The sequence below is a fragment of the Phytophthora infestans genome, genomic scaffold (genome assembly GCF_000142945.1).
Source record: "Phytophthora infestans T30-4 supercont1.1 genomic scaffold, whole genome shotgun sequence".
Taxonomy (NCBI): Eukaryota; Oomycota; class Peronosporomycetes; order Peronosporales; family Peronosporaceae; genus Phytophthora; species Phytophthora infestans.
Window position 1 is genome coordinate 510989 of NW_003303758.1, and position 14672 is coordinate 525660.

The window sequence follows — 14672 nt, forward strand, 5'->3', positions numbered from 1 at the left end:
GATTTTGGTCAGCCACTGTCAAGACCGGCGCCTCAAGCAAGCCCTGGTTGGCTGTATCGAAGGCATGCTCACACTCAGCAGTCCAAATCCACTCAGCCTCCTTTTTCAGAAGCTCTGACAGCGGGCAAATCTTGCCCGCGTAATTCTCAATGTACTTGCACAAGTACGCTGCAAGTCCAAGGAACTGCCTCAGCTCCTTCACGTTGGATGGCGTAGGCCATTCATTGATCGCTCAGACCTTTTTCTGGGTCAGGGCGTACGCCGTTCTTCCCGACGGGTCACCCAAGGACGAGCATCTCGCTCGCCCCGAAGATACATTTCTTCTGGGTTGCAGAGAGCTAATCTTTACGCATAAGCCCTACCAGTTGATGGAGGTGCTCTTTGTGCACCTCAACGTCAGTCTTCCCGGTCACAGCCCGGCTGTCAACGAGCACGTCATTGAAGTAGCTCGGTGCGAATTCACGCACTGAGCTCAATAGATGCGTTACACATCTATTGAAGGTTGCAGGGACGTTCTTTCGTCTCTGCAGCATTACTAGCCACTCCCAAAGCATACCGCTTGGAGTGCTCACCGCCGTGAGAAGGATGCCCATCTCACGCATCAGGATTTGATAGAACCCGTCGCGCAGATCAAGAACACTATCGATGATGCTCCTGTCCATCGAATCGATAATAACATCTTTTCGTGGTATCGGCGTCTGCGCCGATATCGTCGCACCGTTCGGCTTGTTATAAGCATGAACGATGCGCCATCCGCTCTGTGGTTCTTGACACAGAACGTTGGTGCGCTGTGCGAGGACTTTGCTTCCCGCATTACTACGACTTTCAAAGAAGTCGTCAATTGCCTTTACTTGATCACGCGGCAGTGGTCACTGCCGCGTCGTCCAGTACTTCGTGCCCGGCACGGGGTCGATCGCGTGCTGTATGCCCTTACATTGCGGAACTATCGCAGGAATCTCTTCCGGGAGCACATCCTTGTGCTCTAGCAGAACATCGTAGAAGGGACTCGACTTCAATGAATCCTAGCTCTGCTCGTCGAAGCGCTGCTTCTTTGTCTTCGCGCTGAGAGTGTTCTTACTCTCAGCGGTATTCGCAGCGTGGGGTTGCCTCAACTCCTCCTCTTCACTTTCCACCCTTTCGCTGTCCGAAAGGATGCATATCTGTTCGATGCGCCCATCGTACAGGTCATTCGCGAAGCGCATCCAGACCATGACTGGAAGCGGCATCAGCTCCGATGCATTCGTCGGAGGATTCTCCGGTTGCATTGACCGGTACTGGTACCAGTACTAGTCCGCGTCAAGACGTTCAACGTCTCGACGCACGACGTCATCTCTGATGTCTGCCCGGCAGAAATCGCTCATATTGCATCGGTCCCGGACCGAGACTTGCACAGCTTTCGTCGCTTGCGCCGTCTTTTGTTCTTGTGATGCCCGGCTTCACATGTTTCTCGTCCAGGCCCGCCCTTGGACGGATTTCCGTTGTAGCCGAAAGAATCGGCGGAATCTTTCCGCGGACGCGAATGATCAAGCCCGGCTTGAATGCATTCCGATTCTTGGTGCAGCCCGGTTGAACGCGACCACGCAAGCGTTTTAAGTGTGGACGTTTACAACCGTTAACACTGCTTACCGTATCATCCGCCCCCGGAGCAGAAGCCCTGTCATCACCTCGCCTATCCGCGGCGTTCCATCTCGATGTTGATATCGTGTTTGTGTCGACTCCCGGAGTCGACACGTCCTTATTACCTCGACGCCTTTCGGCGGAGCTCTTCGTGATTTTTGATCCAATCACGACCGTATCAACTCCCAGAGCTGACACGCCGACATCACAGCTACCGTCTGTAGCTGGCGTCCCTTGCATATCTGATGCGTCAGTCCCCGGGACCGACGCACCACCGGCACAGCTATTGCCTGTGACAAGTACAAGTACATCAACTCTCCGAGCTGATACGATCATTGAAGTATGAACGTGTCTCAAATCTGATTTCCGATTTAAGCCAGACCCAACGACTGCCTCAGTCGCTGCGACTTGTGCATGGGCACCAACGGTGGGATTGGATGCATCTCGTGGTGCATGCGCCGACAGGGCCATCGCTCTCTGTCGCGTTGCGTCCGTAGTGTACAAGTGTACACTTCTCCCAGATGATCACTGGATCATGCCGTTTAAGCCGCCCAATACCAGGTTAAGCTTATCGTCCAGCTCCAGGACGATGAGATCTTCCACCAACACCCGGTGTTTGTACGAGAAGCGCGCGCGTACTACGCGCTTCTCCGTCCTTACGGTGGCACCTGTTGCCAACCGTACCTCAAATACACTTCGAGGTGTTCTAACTTCCTCGACGTCTAACTAACTTCGGGAGACTTTCCAATCGAACAAAGCTGTTCGGCGCACCCGAGTAAGCCAAAGCACGAAGAGACCCTGCTCTCATCGACGTCACTTTCAGGATGACAGAATTTGGCTTGTCATCTTGCTTCTTGCAGCGAGAATTCCTCTTGCTGGGGACTGCAGTCCTCAGTGTCGCGTGTCCGTTGTAGCCACGCGCGACTGAAATACCAATAGGGCGTCCCGCGTTTACTGGTTCTGCATGTTTTTGATAGCATGCCGGCATCGCCACGTTGGACCCTGGCCGAGTGCACACTCACGCGCAAAGTGTCCAATGTACCCATATCGGTAACACCGCACGTATCCCCCAATACGCTATTGGCGCCCAACAGCAGAAGCTCTCGAGAGGTCCAAAGGCTCTAAACCTCCCGCTCTCATCAGCGAACGTGCTGAGAATGGCATGTTCGCATGCATCTTAGCCTGCTTCAGGATAAACCCCTCTTGCATCGCAAGAGTAATCGCAGCTCCGAGAGTACTTGGGTACTCTCGGAAGAGATAGGTCTTAACCGACCCATCCTTTAAGCCCTTCATGAACGTGACGATTTTGGTCGCCTCGTCGATCGGGTTGGTCACGATGTTCGAGACCAAGTACCGCGCACGTTGGTCGTAAGCATGAACGTCAGGCTTACCTTGCTGCAGGTCGAGAAACTCTGCTCTCGACCGGAACTCATTCTGAGGGGGCTAAAACGCTTGTCTGAGCTCCTCCTTAAATATCGCGTACGTGCTAAAGCACGTATGGTTTGTGAGCCGGGGGCCATACGCCCAGCTCCTCGCTCGTCCGCCAAGGCATGGCATGGCGAACGCAACCTTCGATGTTTGTCGGTGATATGACAAGCCGCTATGGCAGTGTCGAGCTCGACAAGCCATCAGAGAAGAGGCTCGCCCTCTTTTCCCACGTAATTGCTCACGTGCAGCTTCAACGACTACACGCGCGGTGTCGTGCTGGACCACACTTTAATAGTAGCAGCAGCATCGCGCTGCTCGCTCACGATAAATCCCAAAGCAACGCCGTGTTGCTCTGTCGGCGACAGCATACGTAGTATTGTCGCTACGGCTGCCTCTCCAATGACTGTTGACAGTCTTTGGAGAGCTTTCCACTCTGGATCCGCGAGACGGGGACAGCCTGCATGCACAATGTGCGTGGCAAAAGCATTCGGGCTACGCATGGATGGATTACAGTCCATGGGCTGGTATTCTGCCCCGTGTTCATATTCCATACGAACGCGTTTGATATGTACGAACGAGGTCTCATCGCTCATATGAGGGGGTCTTACGAGCCAGAATGGTCGAGTCGAAACCGATGCAGCCGGAATCTCTCCAGGTAAAAATACCCCTTATGAAATGGAGGAAGGTAAAACCCTTCACTTATCGGCTCATGTAGTGTACTTTGCGATGGTCGCGGCTCTCGTCACAGACGATCAATTCTCGTCGCTTTCGCGCTTTCCAGCCTCAGTGGCTGAGCTAAACGTTGGTCGTTTACACGCGATGCGACGTCGCCCAGATGATTCGCATCATGGACACAGCGGTTGGAGCAACTGTGGATTGAATTCTTTCCGGCGAACAGCGAATATCGCCTGCGTTCACGCTTCCTCACCTGCAAGCTAGGGAGGAGCGAGTCAAGGGGTGCAAGTGCTCACTGCTACGCTGGTGAAAAACAATTACCTGAACACACTAAGGTACCCGTGTCCATGGATGGATTTCCGGAACACAGCAATTTCTCTTTCAAATTAGTACTATGGAGGAGGCAATACAGGCTGCTCTCCAAGAAGTGTATTGCGTTACGGCCTGCTAGAGTAACCATGAGCCAACCGGAGTGCATAGTAGCAACCGCGGTCCCGGATACTCAACGGATCAAGGAGTTTTGGCGTGGCTGAGCTGAGCGACTTATGGTTGCTTCGGCTGTAGCCAGCTTGGACACGTGAAGCGTGTCTGTCTTTTTGGACGGCAGCGGAGGTGGGACCCTCCGCTATCCCAGGTTTTAAAGGGTCGCCGGTAGAAGGCGTAACCCAAGAACCAGGGGAGCGCAGGATACTTGTATAGGCTAGGCGTCGTACCGGGAAGGTCTAAGTCGTCATGAGCGGTGTTCGGAGGCGCACACCATACAGGCTTTACCCTTCAGGGTTTATGTACTCTCGGATGGAAGAAGTGCAGAGGCGAGCTGCTTGTAGTACACATACGCGTGCGAGGATATGACCATCCCTTCCGAAGCTTTATAAACTCTGGCGCATCGAAGAGCTTCGCGTGACGCTAGGTGGTTGCACGCAACCGCGCCAAATAAGCTGGTCTCGGTCAGGCTAGCAAATGGCACGGTGTCCGAAGTACCTAAGGTCAACGTAGGCCTGGCTGTTAAATTTGAGGGCTTCGACAGCATAGAGGCGCTCGTGGTTCTTGACATTGATGATAAATACGAGTTGGTCCTGAGCTGCCGTATGGCGAAAAGCACGAACACTGGATCGACTGGTGTGGCAAGACCGTGGGACCAGCCATCCCACGTTCTCTGACGCATTGATGAGTTGTGTTCCCATTTCCGCTAGATACCTGAGCTCCCGCGGGGGTCACCAGAGCAAGCGAAACCCAGCATAATTAATAGATGCTGTCGATGAAGCACCAGTCGAGTAAGCGGTGTATGGTTCCCGGACCTTGCTCTACAAGCAAAGAGCTAGTGAACCGCCAAATGCCACGGTCACGAACAAGGTGAACGTTTCAGGCTACAACGCTGCGATGGTATCCGATAGCGGCACAGGAGAAGAAGGGAGCACCAGTTGCCACTCCCATCGGCGACAGGTGGGTAGCCTATATCCACGAACGGGTAACGAGCCACCGCTTGCTGTAGAATCAGCGATAGAATCCGACGGTGGCGCTCTGGCCGAGGTGAGTGATGTACCTCGTCCAGTCACGCAGACCCATTTTGTTTAAGAAGAGATGAATCATTTTCGGATGTGGGTAGCGTAGTTCTACCTGTCAATGCAGCTAATAGTGCTTCACACGAGATCAAATGAATCGATTATGTTGCTCCTGTGGTAACTCAAGACGTGGTTCCATCCCCACCGTGGCGTCTAGCTATTGACTAGAATCTTTAATATATGTAAGGGTGGTTGTTTAGTCGTAGGAAATCGAGAAGTGAGCACAAGACAAAAAATTAAAGAGATTGTTGGTCTTGTGTGTATTGGTGATACGTAGGTCTTAAAGATCTTGTTTTCGCGCCTATCGACGCCGGAGCTGTAACGTGACGCCTGATTGTGCACAGTAGGACGGTAATTTCATCGACGATGCTTTAAAATCGATGTATTAATACGCCCCAATTACCTTAAAATTGGTAGTTTAGTGTTTCGAAACACCAACTGAGCCCTACTGAAAACAAGCAAAACTCGGTTTGTCCCATCATTTTCAACTGTCCCAGATGTCAATTTTACCAGAAGCAATCGCAGCCAAATCCCTGGTTCATTCTTGAAAAAGCCAGCTATCTGTCACAGTGTTTTGTGGCCTACCGAAGACCAGTCAATTCTCAACAGTATCCTAAAATGCGCGCTTCTCTCTCCATCCTGGTGGCCTTCCCCGCGCTCGCAGCGGCGCGCGACGTCGTTACTATCGGCATGACAGGGAGCTGGCACCCGGCCGACGTGACGGAGGACAACACGAAGCTGCTAGGCACCGCGCTGAGCGGCAGCAGCTTCTCCAAGTCGGTAGGCGACAAACGCGTGTGCTACTCGGAGGTGACGTCGCTGGAGACGCAGGTGGTGGCTGGTACCAACTACCGCTTCCACATCAGCGGATGCGATGTCACTGATTCGGACGGCGAGTGCTCGACGTCCGCTTTATCATCTTGTGAGCTTTCGGGCTTCGTGGTGCAGATTTTTGAGCAGTCGTGGACCAACACTCTCAAGGTTACTAACATCAAGGCCGAGGAAGCAGCGACTGCTTCCTCCTCCTCTACGCCCGCTCCGACTCCCGCGTCTACTTCCACCTCTGCCTCTAGCAGCGAGGAGACCATGTTGCAGAGCTCGGTGCAGCAACGTGCTATGTTTTCTGATTTCGTATAGGGAGGAACGAAGTCGCAGTGATAAGAAATGCAATTTCACTCTTCCATTTTTTTTTTTAATCCGTTGGATATTAACATTTTTGTGTGAATTGGTGGGTGTTTTGGTACTTGCGTTTAGCTCTGTCGACGAATGAGAAGAAGAAGGTTGACGCGTGGATCCAAGCCAACGGACTCAACCAGTATGGCGACGCAGCCACGATAATGTACACGGGAGGCACCCCGCTGTTTGAGGAAAACACGGGAAAGACTAAGGACCGTTACGCCTACATTGTGAGCCACCACCCTGACCGTCCGTGGCAGGAGACTACTACGTTTTTCGCAGTGGAGGAGAAAGTGGATGAGACACAGGGGCAGGGATCCGTTGCCGGTGTTTTTGCTATGTTGGGTGTGTTCACGGTGGTGCTGGCTGGTGTGGCGGTTCTAAAGATGCACCAGGGACGACGTGACCGCCTCCGTTACAACCCCATCCACACTCGCGAGCAGTAAACTGGGACAGCACAACTACCGCGATATGAAAGAATGAACCGAGAAAACAAGCAGCAAGTGAACCAGCAGGGTATGTGTTTTGCACAATATGAGCGGTGAGATTTCTATTCAACGACAGAGGTGCCGTTCTGGAGTTGGATTCTTGGCAGTTTATGAATTGCAATCAATGTGCATGCAACGATCAGTATCTGTACATGTATGAGCAAGCTCGAGACTGATCTGATGCTACAGTCGTACTACGACTCGTAGTACATGTACATGTACATGTACATGCAACTTGCATTGCAAGTGGTACTGTAGAACCAAGTTGATGCCCAAGTTGAAGGCTACAAAAAAAGCAAAAGAAGAGAAGCCGAAAGTTCCAAGATGAGAACGAAGACTTTGTCACAATGCTACCGAGTCCACAAGTCTAATATCCGTTCGTGATCGCATGCAAGAGCAGTAGAGACCTCCACTAAGTAGGAGCTGAGCAGTAAGAAACGAAGGACAGGAGCGAAATTTGGTCAGTAGAGAAAGTTGGAGCCCGACATGACTTTGACGCCTGACCGGAAACATTCGAAGAGGCGTAAAAGTCGCTGCTAGTGCTTCTCGTCGCTTTCGCCTTCTTCTGGCCACCGAGTGCCGTGAGAAAGATCCCCGCATTTCAAACGCGGCCAACAAATGAAGAAGCCGTATTTGCCAGCCTCCCGATGCAGTTTGCAGACCATTTCTGAAAGGTCCACTGGTTTTTGTCCATGGATTCTTCCGAGTCAGAAGACCACGATCGCTGTGGTGAGAGCTCCAGCTCCGACGGTGTCTTCCTTGACAGCACCGTGCATCAGAACGCAGGTGAATGGCCATTTATCGACGATACTGTGTCATCGGAGACAGACAGCGACACCGGTTCGTGATGTTTGAATCGATGGCTGGAGCGTGGACGTTCGTGACTGTCAACGGGACGAACTTCGTCCCATTGACTTTACAAACAGCTCAAGATGTTCTCGATGCCGTTCGGCACCCGAAAAACTACGCTCGGACTGTCAGTACTTGTGTTTGCATTACATGTACATCGACAGTATTCGTGTGCGGGTGACAGAGTGGTCTTGCAAGCTTTTTGTTCTTAGTCGACGGTTGTCAACCGTTGACTCAGCTCTCCCAAGTGGAGCCCACAGGGCGATGTGAAATATACGACTGCCGCCCTTATACGTTCGAGCTGCAACTCATGCTAAAAGTGCTTGGAAACCCCGCATTCAATGTGCGGTCTATCTACAAAACGGTTGATCAGAAGTTATTGACGAGTTGCGAGGAAACAGCAACTTAGACTTCTCCACCAACTGATTCCGACATCAAGCTTGCAGATGCTCCACTCCATAGTCAGCAATCTGTAGCGTGGTGATGGCTTGTTGACGCTAGGATCAAAGACATTCAATGATGAGCCGAATGCGTGGACTACCGACGGGAATGTCTTCTACATGTAGTCACAGTCTGCTATCGCTGCTGTGCCGCTGTCTCTTCGAGCTGTGACAGTCTCCATGGAATCCCATAAAGCTCTTGGTGATGGAGCTGAATCTGAAGAGGCTTCCGTGGTTGCCGTCATCGGGATCGTCGCAGTGGCGGTGGCTGTGGTTGCTTTCGCTATCGCATTCGTTGTGGCTCATTCAAGTGCACGACAGAATCCGAGTCAATTCAGCCTTGCAGAGCACCATTAACACTGCTGATAACATGCTCTTGATGGCTACATGTAGTCGAGACAGCGTCGGTGGTAACAACCGCCAAATAACCTTGGAAAAGGTAGAGCTCTTCGCCTGAACGAGCACAGTACAATTGAGCTCATTGAGTTTAGTAAAAGACGACCATGCCACCTCGCTTTTTATCCTGTACTCTTTAGTTGATCTACTGTACTTGAACATCGTTTTGGCAACGCCAAGGAATCCGAGTGCGGCATAGATCTCAAATGCCGCCAAAAGTCGCAACGAGCTTTCCGCCGTCCAACGACAAGATCGGCCGAGATCGCAGCAGACAGGCATGGTCTCCGAATCCGTCGATTTGCCTCTAGTCATCGACGACATGCAGCTCGAGGCCGATGCGATGGCCTGGGAGTTCGTACCGTTGACGCAGGCAGCTGCTCAAGTCGCCCTGGACGCCGTCCGATACCAAAGTAACTACCTTCGGACCGTAACCACACGACTCTGTCTTCACTCCATCAGCACCATTCGAAAGCGTGTGAGCAGCAGTATAACGAGCTACCTCTTCTCAGTCGATGGTTGCGAGCTCTCACTAGTAAACCCCACTGGACGTTGCGATATCTACTTCTGTCGACCGTACACGTACGAGTTGCAACTGGTCCAGAAAGCGATTGAAAGTGATATCTTCGTGGTGCAGTCGATTTACAAGACACTTGATCAGAAATCGTTGGAAGAGTTACGACTAGAAGCCAGCAACTTGGACTTCTCGACAATGGTAGAGTCGATCTTCTATCCATACGAGATCCCGCTTCATACCGAGCAGCCCATTGTCAGGCAAGCCGTCGCTAATGCAGAACCGGAAAGCCCGATCCTCAACGAGGATCCGGTCAATTCGTTTTCTCATCTGAAAAAACTGTGGAAATCACAACCGATTCCAACGCAAGAAGACACGATCTCTCCTCTGTCGCTTCGCGTTGAGCCAGCGTCAATAGTAGCAGCGCACACCGAAAACATCGAAGCTTCCAGGACTGCTACTGTGATTGCAATTATCGGGATCGCAACAGTGGCAATCTCCACGATCGCTTTTGTGGTCGCGTTGCTAGTAGTTCGATGGCGTGGACGAGTAAACGCAACAGAGCTCGCTCTAAGCGAAGAGTATCCACCGTTGAGCGGGGTGCCCAAATCCACCGAGGGAACAGTCTCTACCTCTAGCACTCAGAGCGTTGCGTCCGACACGAAGCCTGAGATTGAGCGGATAACTGGTTTCTTAATCTGAAAAAAAAAAAACTTTAACTGTACTAGTCAAGCAGGTTAAGCTCGATGTCACTGCTTGAGGCGTTAGACAGGCCACAACCAAACGAAGTCATCAACTTAGTGAAAATAGTAACCAGATTACAGACCAGCAACTGCAGCGCGAATACTACTTAGCAAATCGGTGTGCTCCATAGGCGGTGGCTTTTGTTTGGCAGCCTTAGCCATGTCTTCTTTTGATGAGGCTTTACCAAGTGCATAGTCACAAGCATCTGCGTTACAGGGTTCCGCACGGTTAGCAGAATTTAAGAATACGTGGCGAATCCCTGTTGCTCCTGCGAAATTAATGCGTAGCGCGATCGGACTCGTTGTTTCTCGCTTGATGTCGTTGGTAGACTCTTGTTGAGCTGTTCGTGTATGCGTGAGTTGAACGCGAACAGCAAGTTGCTCGCTCAATCGGCACAACAGGGAGCCGTCAGGTTCACTTCCCAGAGCATCAGCTGGTTGGCACGTGCCATCGCGAAGATTTCCCTTGGTATCCCATTGTCGGACAATGGCACCAGTCCCAATGTCAAACAACAAGCCATTCCCATCAGATGTCGTCGACAGCAAGGTTTTCCCGCTTGGGTAGGCATTTAAGAATCCCACACCAGCAGGGTCGAAACTCAGAGCTAGTTGACCATCCTTATGAGCAGCATAGACTCGATATCCGCTACGGTCTGGAGAGGTCTCGTAGTCGACGCTGACTGCGACGCTCCCAGAAGCCCACCGAGCAATAGCCGAACCATCACGTCGCACCTGAATTGCACTCACTGTGCTGTTCGGATACGCAACCGTGTACTCCTGATCTTGGTGAAATGGTTTATGACTTTCATTTTGCGATATTGAAGCTGATTTAGCCTTACCGCGCTGCCGTGATTTGTTTTTGACTGACAATTGAGACTGCGATTTCTTCTTCTTGAAGAAACTATTGTTACCAAATGTCGGGAGCGTCAGCACTGAGTCCAATATCGCAACAGATTTATCACTCATCCCCACTTTTGGCAACCCGTTGTCACTCAGTAGCGAGTTTCCAATGCTAACAAACACTTGTTCGGCTGTAACAGTCTCTTTCTGGTTGTCTTCGGCGTGAGTTGATGCAACAGAATTTGCAGTTTGGGGCTGCAGCACTTCATTCACCGAAACCATCGACCGACTACCTGGTTGAGCTGTGGATATTCCGTTGCAGTCGACAGGAATGAAGTCCTGGACCGGAAAGGCTCGCATGAATTCTTCGGCTGTCATCTGAGAGGACAAGAAAATGTTCAGTTGCGTCAGAACTGCCAAGGACGTCATGGCAAGACAAATGCACCTGTTTCTTCAACGTTGTTGGTTTGCTCGGTTGATCAGGTGGTGCTGGTGGTGTGGCAACCCTGTCATTAACAGAAGTCTCGTTCGATCTTGGATCTAGTAAAACAAATTAATTAAAACACGTTGGATCAGTTTATGAGAAAGACCAACGGGGAAGTGTGTAGCTATACCTTCAGATCGCCCTGACAGAGAAAAGAGGGGGCAATCAGTTGCTCCTGAATCTAAATCTCCTCTTTCTTCTGCATGCCTCGCTTCCTCCCGAAGTTCCTCCGTAATCGCGACAGTATCGACTCGCTGTAGCCACGGAAGTACTTTAACAATCGCCAAACTGTTAGAATTAACAAGAACCCACGTTAAACACGCACTAAAGTTATCAGTAGAAAAATATTTAGATGACCGAGGCCGTACACATAGTCACCTCGCTCGGTACACGGATTCGGATGGATGACCAGCGTTTGGAGTGCGGAAAGCTGCTGCAAATGCGCCACTTGCGCACTCTCGACGCGATTGTCTCGAATCCACAGTTCCTCCAGCTGATTTAGTCCTGCGATCCAGCTCAGATCGGCGATTTGGTTGCTGGAGCATTTAAGCACCAGCAGATTTGACAGCGTCGCCACCTCCTGTAGACTCTCGACAGCGTTATGCGAGATGTCGAGGCTACGCAGCTCCTTCATCTGAATAAATCGAAGAATGCACATTTACAATAAATCTTGATGAATGTTCAGCTGTGAAATGCGAGCTGACAGACCTTCTCCAAGTATCTTAAACTGCTGATACAGTTAAACTACCAACCCAGCGTGTAGTCATTCCAAAACATTACTGTAGTTCTTTGCACCACGAACTATTCTCCACTACAGTACGCACCGTCACGTTGAGGTATTGCGCTCTTGGCATAGTTCTCACCACATCTTCGAGACTCGAGAGCTGCTCGTCCGCCACAATGAGCTGCAGTTCATCCTCGTTTTCAACTCGCATGGCTACACTTCAAGTGTCGTTTCGTGAAATTCCCAGGTAGTCAAAGTGCTATTTCTAATTTATGTGGCTTACATAAATATAGAAACGCCAACCACATCCATCGTTTTACATTAGATCAATTAGCACCATGAACTTCGGCGGTATGATGGGCGGCGCGGCGCCTGGTGTGCCCCAGCAACCTTCGCAGCAGTCTCAGCTCATGATGGCCAAAGTGGAGATGGCATCCTACGCGGATCTGTTCGAGCGCCTGTCGCGCGTGTGTTTCCAGAAGTGCAAGTTCAAATACAACGACGGCCAACTCAACGTGGGTGAGATGAGCTGCATCGACCGCTGCGCCGGCAAGTACATGCAGGCCTACAGCTCACTAGGCGTCAAGATGGCACAAGTGGAGAAGGAAATCATGGACCAGGCTGCCGCTGGCGCCGGCGTGCAGCAATAGACGGAGGAAGAATCGACCGCAAGCGCCTAGTAATGAGAAGACATTGGGAGATCTAAATAGTGGCTTACGTTGTTGGTTGTCCCAATCGAGTCGAGATTTACCTAGACGGGGTCTTGTCTTGTTACAGACGTAGCGTTCACTTCACTGAATTTGGTCTCTCGACTAAATGAGGACAACATTGTCGTCTTTCCTGCTCTCTATCTACGCGTTCTAGCAAGACACGCGTGACGATCCCGTCGAATGAGAACCACTTGGTCACGTCGACGCGCTACCGTTTCCTTTCTGCGAGTCAATATTTGTGTCTGCTATAGCCACTTAAGCCTGTCCCGCCGACGCCGCCCCCTACAGCAGCCGTGGAGCCTAACGGGAGTCCACCGGGCACATACGGCGGTCTTCCACCTGAATATTTCGCTCCGTCGCTTTCTCCTCGATATGACATTCCTGGAGCGTATCTTGCTTGTCGTGTGTAGCGACTGCCTTCCATGTTGCCACTGTCTAGACCTAGACCGGTTGGGGTTCCACCTGTAAGCACACTATTGCCTGCTGCCGCCATCGCGTTACGCTGAGGTACCCGCGGAATTCCATAAGACGACGCTGATACGACAGCTGCCTGTTGTCGCAAACTGCTATATGCAGCCATGTCCACTGCTGGCTGCTGATTCCGTCCATACTGTCCACTGCCGCTTCGTTGGCTTCCTGCCGATTTCTGCGGGGGAGTGAATGTTGCCAGCTTCTCTGTCGACTCTGCACGTTCGTATTGTTGTTGACTGTTGCCGCTAGGGGTTGATACTGTCAACGGTGTGGCCACGTTCACGTTTACCTGGAAGAACGGATATTGCAGAGCCTGACTTGATGTGGGTCGCTGGTTCGGGTCGAATTTAAGCAGATCCGTCATTAGCTGGAGCGCTTCGGGGCTCGCATGAGGAATCAACTGTGCTAGAGATGTCGGTACGAACTGCGGGAATCGGTAGTTCATTTGCGCAGCAAGTTTCATACCTTCCGGCCACGTACTGTGCGTTGGATTCCCCAATACGGAGCAAATTTTATAGAGTTGGTCGCCTTCACTGCTGCCCGGAAATAACGGGCGTAGTGTGAACATCTCGGCCATGATGCAGCCCATGGCCCAAGCGTCAATCGGTGAGTTGTAAGTTGTTGAGCGTAGTAGAACTTCTGGCGCACGGTACCACCGGGTCGATACGTAATCGGTGAATGGCGGTCTTGATCGGATCTCTCTCGCTAGCCCAAAATCTGCGACTTTGACGGTGTCTCCTTTGACTAACATGTTCTCAGGCTTAATATCTCGATGGAAGAAGCTGTGCTTGTGCATGAAAGCCAGCCCTTGAAGCATCTGGTACATGAGGTTGCGTATTTTGGACTCTGGGAAATGCCGATCTCGCTTCTTCATTGTATCGTACAGATTGCACTCCATGTACTCGAAGACGAAGTAAAGCTCGTCATTCTCACGGATCACCTCCTTGAGCTTAATAATGTTGGGGTGATTTAGCTTCTTCAGCGACTATAAGCATTAACGATAGCGATTGTCACAAAATAATCCTCTCATTGCAAATGTTACATTTACACATACGTTAACTTCTCGCAGTTGCATACACTCTTCCCACGAGTAAAACTTTTTCTTCATCCGCTTAACCGCCACCTGAATACCAGCAACAAGTTCATCAGACTCTTTTTTCGTTTATTTGCATTTGCCTCTGACGCACGCACCACTTCTCCCGACTGACGATTCACGGCTTTGAGCACGGACCCATAGGTACCGTCGCCGAGCTGCTTGGTGACTTTGTAGCGGTTCATCTTACGCCGCCGTACGCAGCGTCGGCTAACACGCTCGCTGCTGCGTCCACCGTTGCTGTTGCACTTTTCCCGCCCCACGAAATGCACACCAAGAGGCGTCAGATGCAAGAAGACAAAAAGGGAAGAGAACTCGACTGCCAAAAATAGTCACTCGGCCGTTTCAGGATCGAGTTGCATGGCTGCACCTTCGAAGTGCAACACACGAAAAACCCAATTTTTACGCGTTTAACCCAAAATGAACAGAACCGGGTCTTTTTCTCAACTGCCTGACCGTCATTCC

General features: G+C 51.3%; 6 protein-coding genes across 6 annotated transcripts; 3 read left to right on the forward strand and 3 right to left on the reverse strand.

The window, feature by feature from the left end:
- Positions 1-5900: 5900 nt before the first annotated feature.
- Positions 5901-6419, forward strand: PITG_00058 (protease inhibitor EpiC4; the record flags this gene model as incomplete). Its single annotated transcript, XM_002908646.1, has 1 exon — positions 5901-6419. One exon carries the CDS (start codon positions 5901-5903, stop codon positions 6417-6419), a length of 519 nt encoding a protein of 172 aa, XP_002908692.1.
- A 2489-nt stretch (positions 6420-8908) lies between these two features.
- Positions 8909-9844, forward strand: PITG_00059 (uncharacterized protein; the record flags this gene model as incomplete). Its single annotated transcript, XM_002908647.1, has 1 exon — positions 8909-9844. One exon carries the CDS (start codon positions 8909-8911, stop codon positions 9842-9844), a length of 936 nt encoding a protein of 311 aa, XP_002908693.1.
- A 116-nt stretch (positions 9845-9960) lies between these two features.
- On the reverse strand, positions 9961-10607 carry PITG_00060 (uncharacterized protein; the record flags this gene model as incomplete). Its single annotated transcript, XM_002908648.1, has 3 exons — positions 9961-10197; positions 10252-10538; positions 10589-10607. 3 exons carry the CDS (start codon positions 10605-10607, stop codon positions 9961-9963), a joined length of 543 nt encoding a protein of 180 aa, XP_002908694.1.
- Positions 10608-11522: 915 nt separating this feature from the next.
- On the reverse strand, positions 11523-11843 carry PITG_00061 (uncharacterized protein; the record flags this gene model as incomplete). The annotated part of the gene is made up of 1 exon (XM_002908649.1): positions 11523-11843. The coding sequence occupies one exon, from the start codon at positions 11841-11843 to the stop codon at positions 11523-11525; it is 321 nt and encodes a 106-aa protein (XP_002908695.1).
- A 428-nt stretch (positions 11844-12271) lies between these two features.
- On the forward strand, positions 12272-12583 carry PITG_00062 (Mitochondrial Protein Translocase (MPT) Family; the record flags this gene model as incomplete). The annotated part of the gene is made up of 1 exon (XM_002908650.1): positions 12272-12583. One exon carries the CDS (start codon positions 12272-12274, stop codon positions 12581-12583), a length of 312 nt encoding a protein of 103 aa, XP_002908696.1.
- A 289-nt stretch (positions 12584-12872) lies between these two features.
- PITG_00063 (mitogen activated protein kinase 7) lies at positions 12873-14392 on the reverse strand (the record flags this gene model as incomplete). The annotated part of the gene is made up of 3 exons (XM_002908651.1): positions 12873-14099; positions 14169-14237; positions 14306-14392. The coding sequence occupies 3 exons, from the start codon at positions 14390-14392 to the stop codon at positions 12873-12875; spliced, it is 1383 nt and encodes a 460-aa protein (XP_002908697.1).
- Positions 14393-14672: the final 280 nt, after the last annotated feature.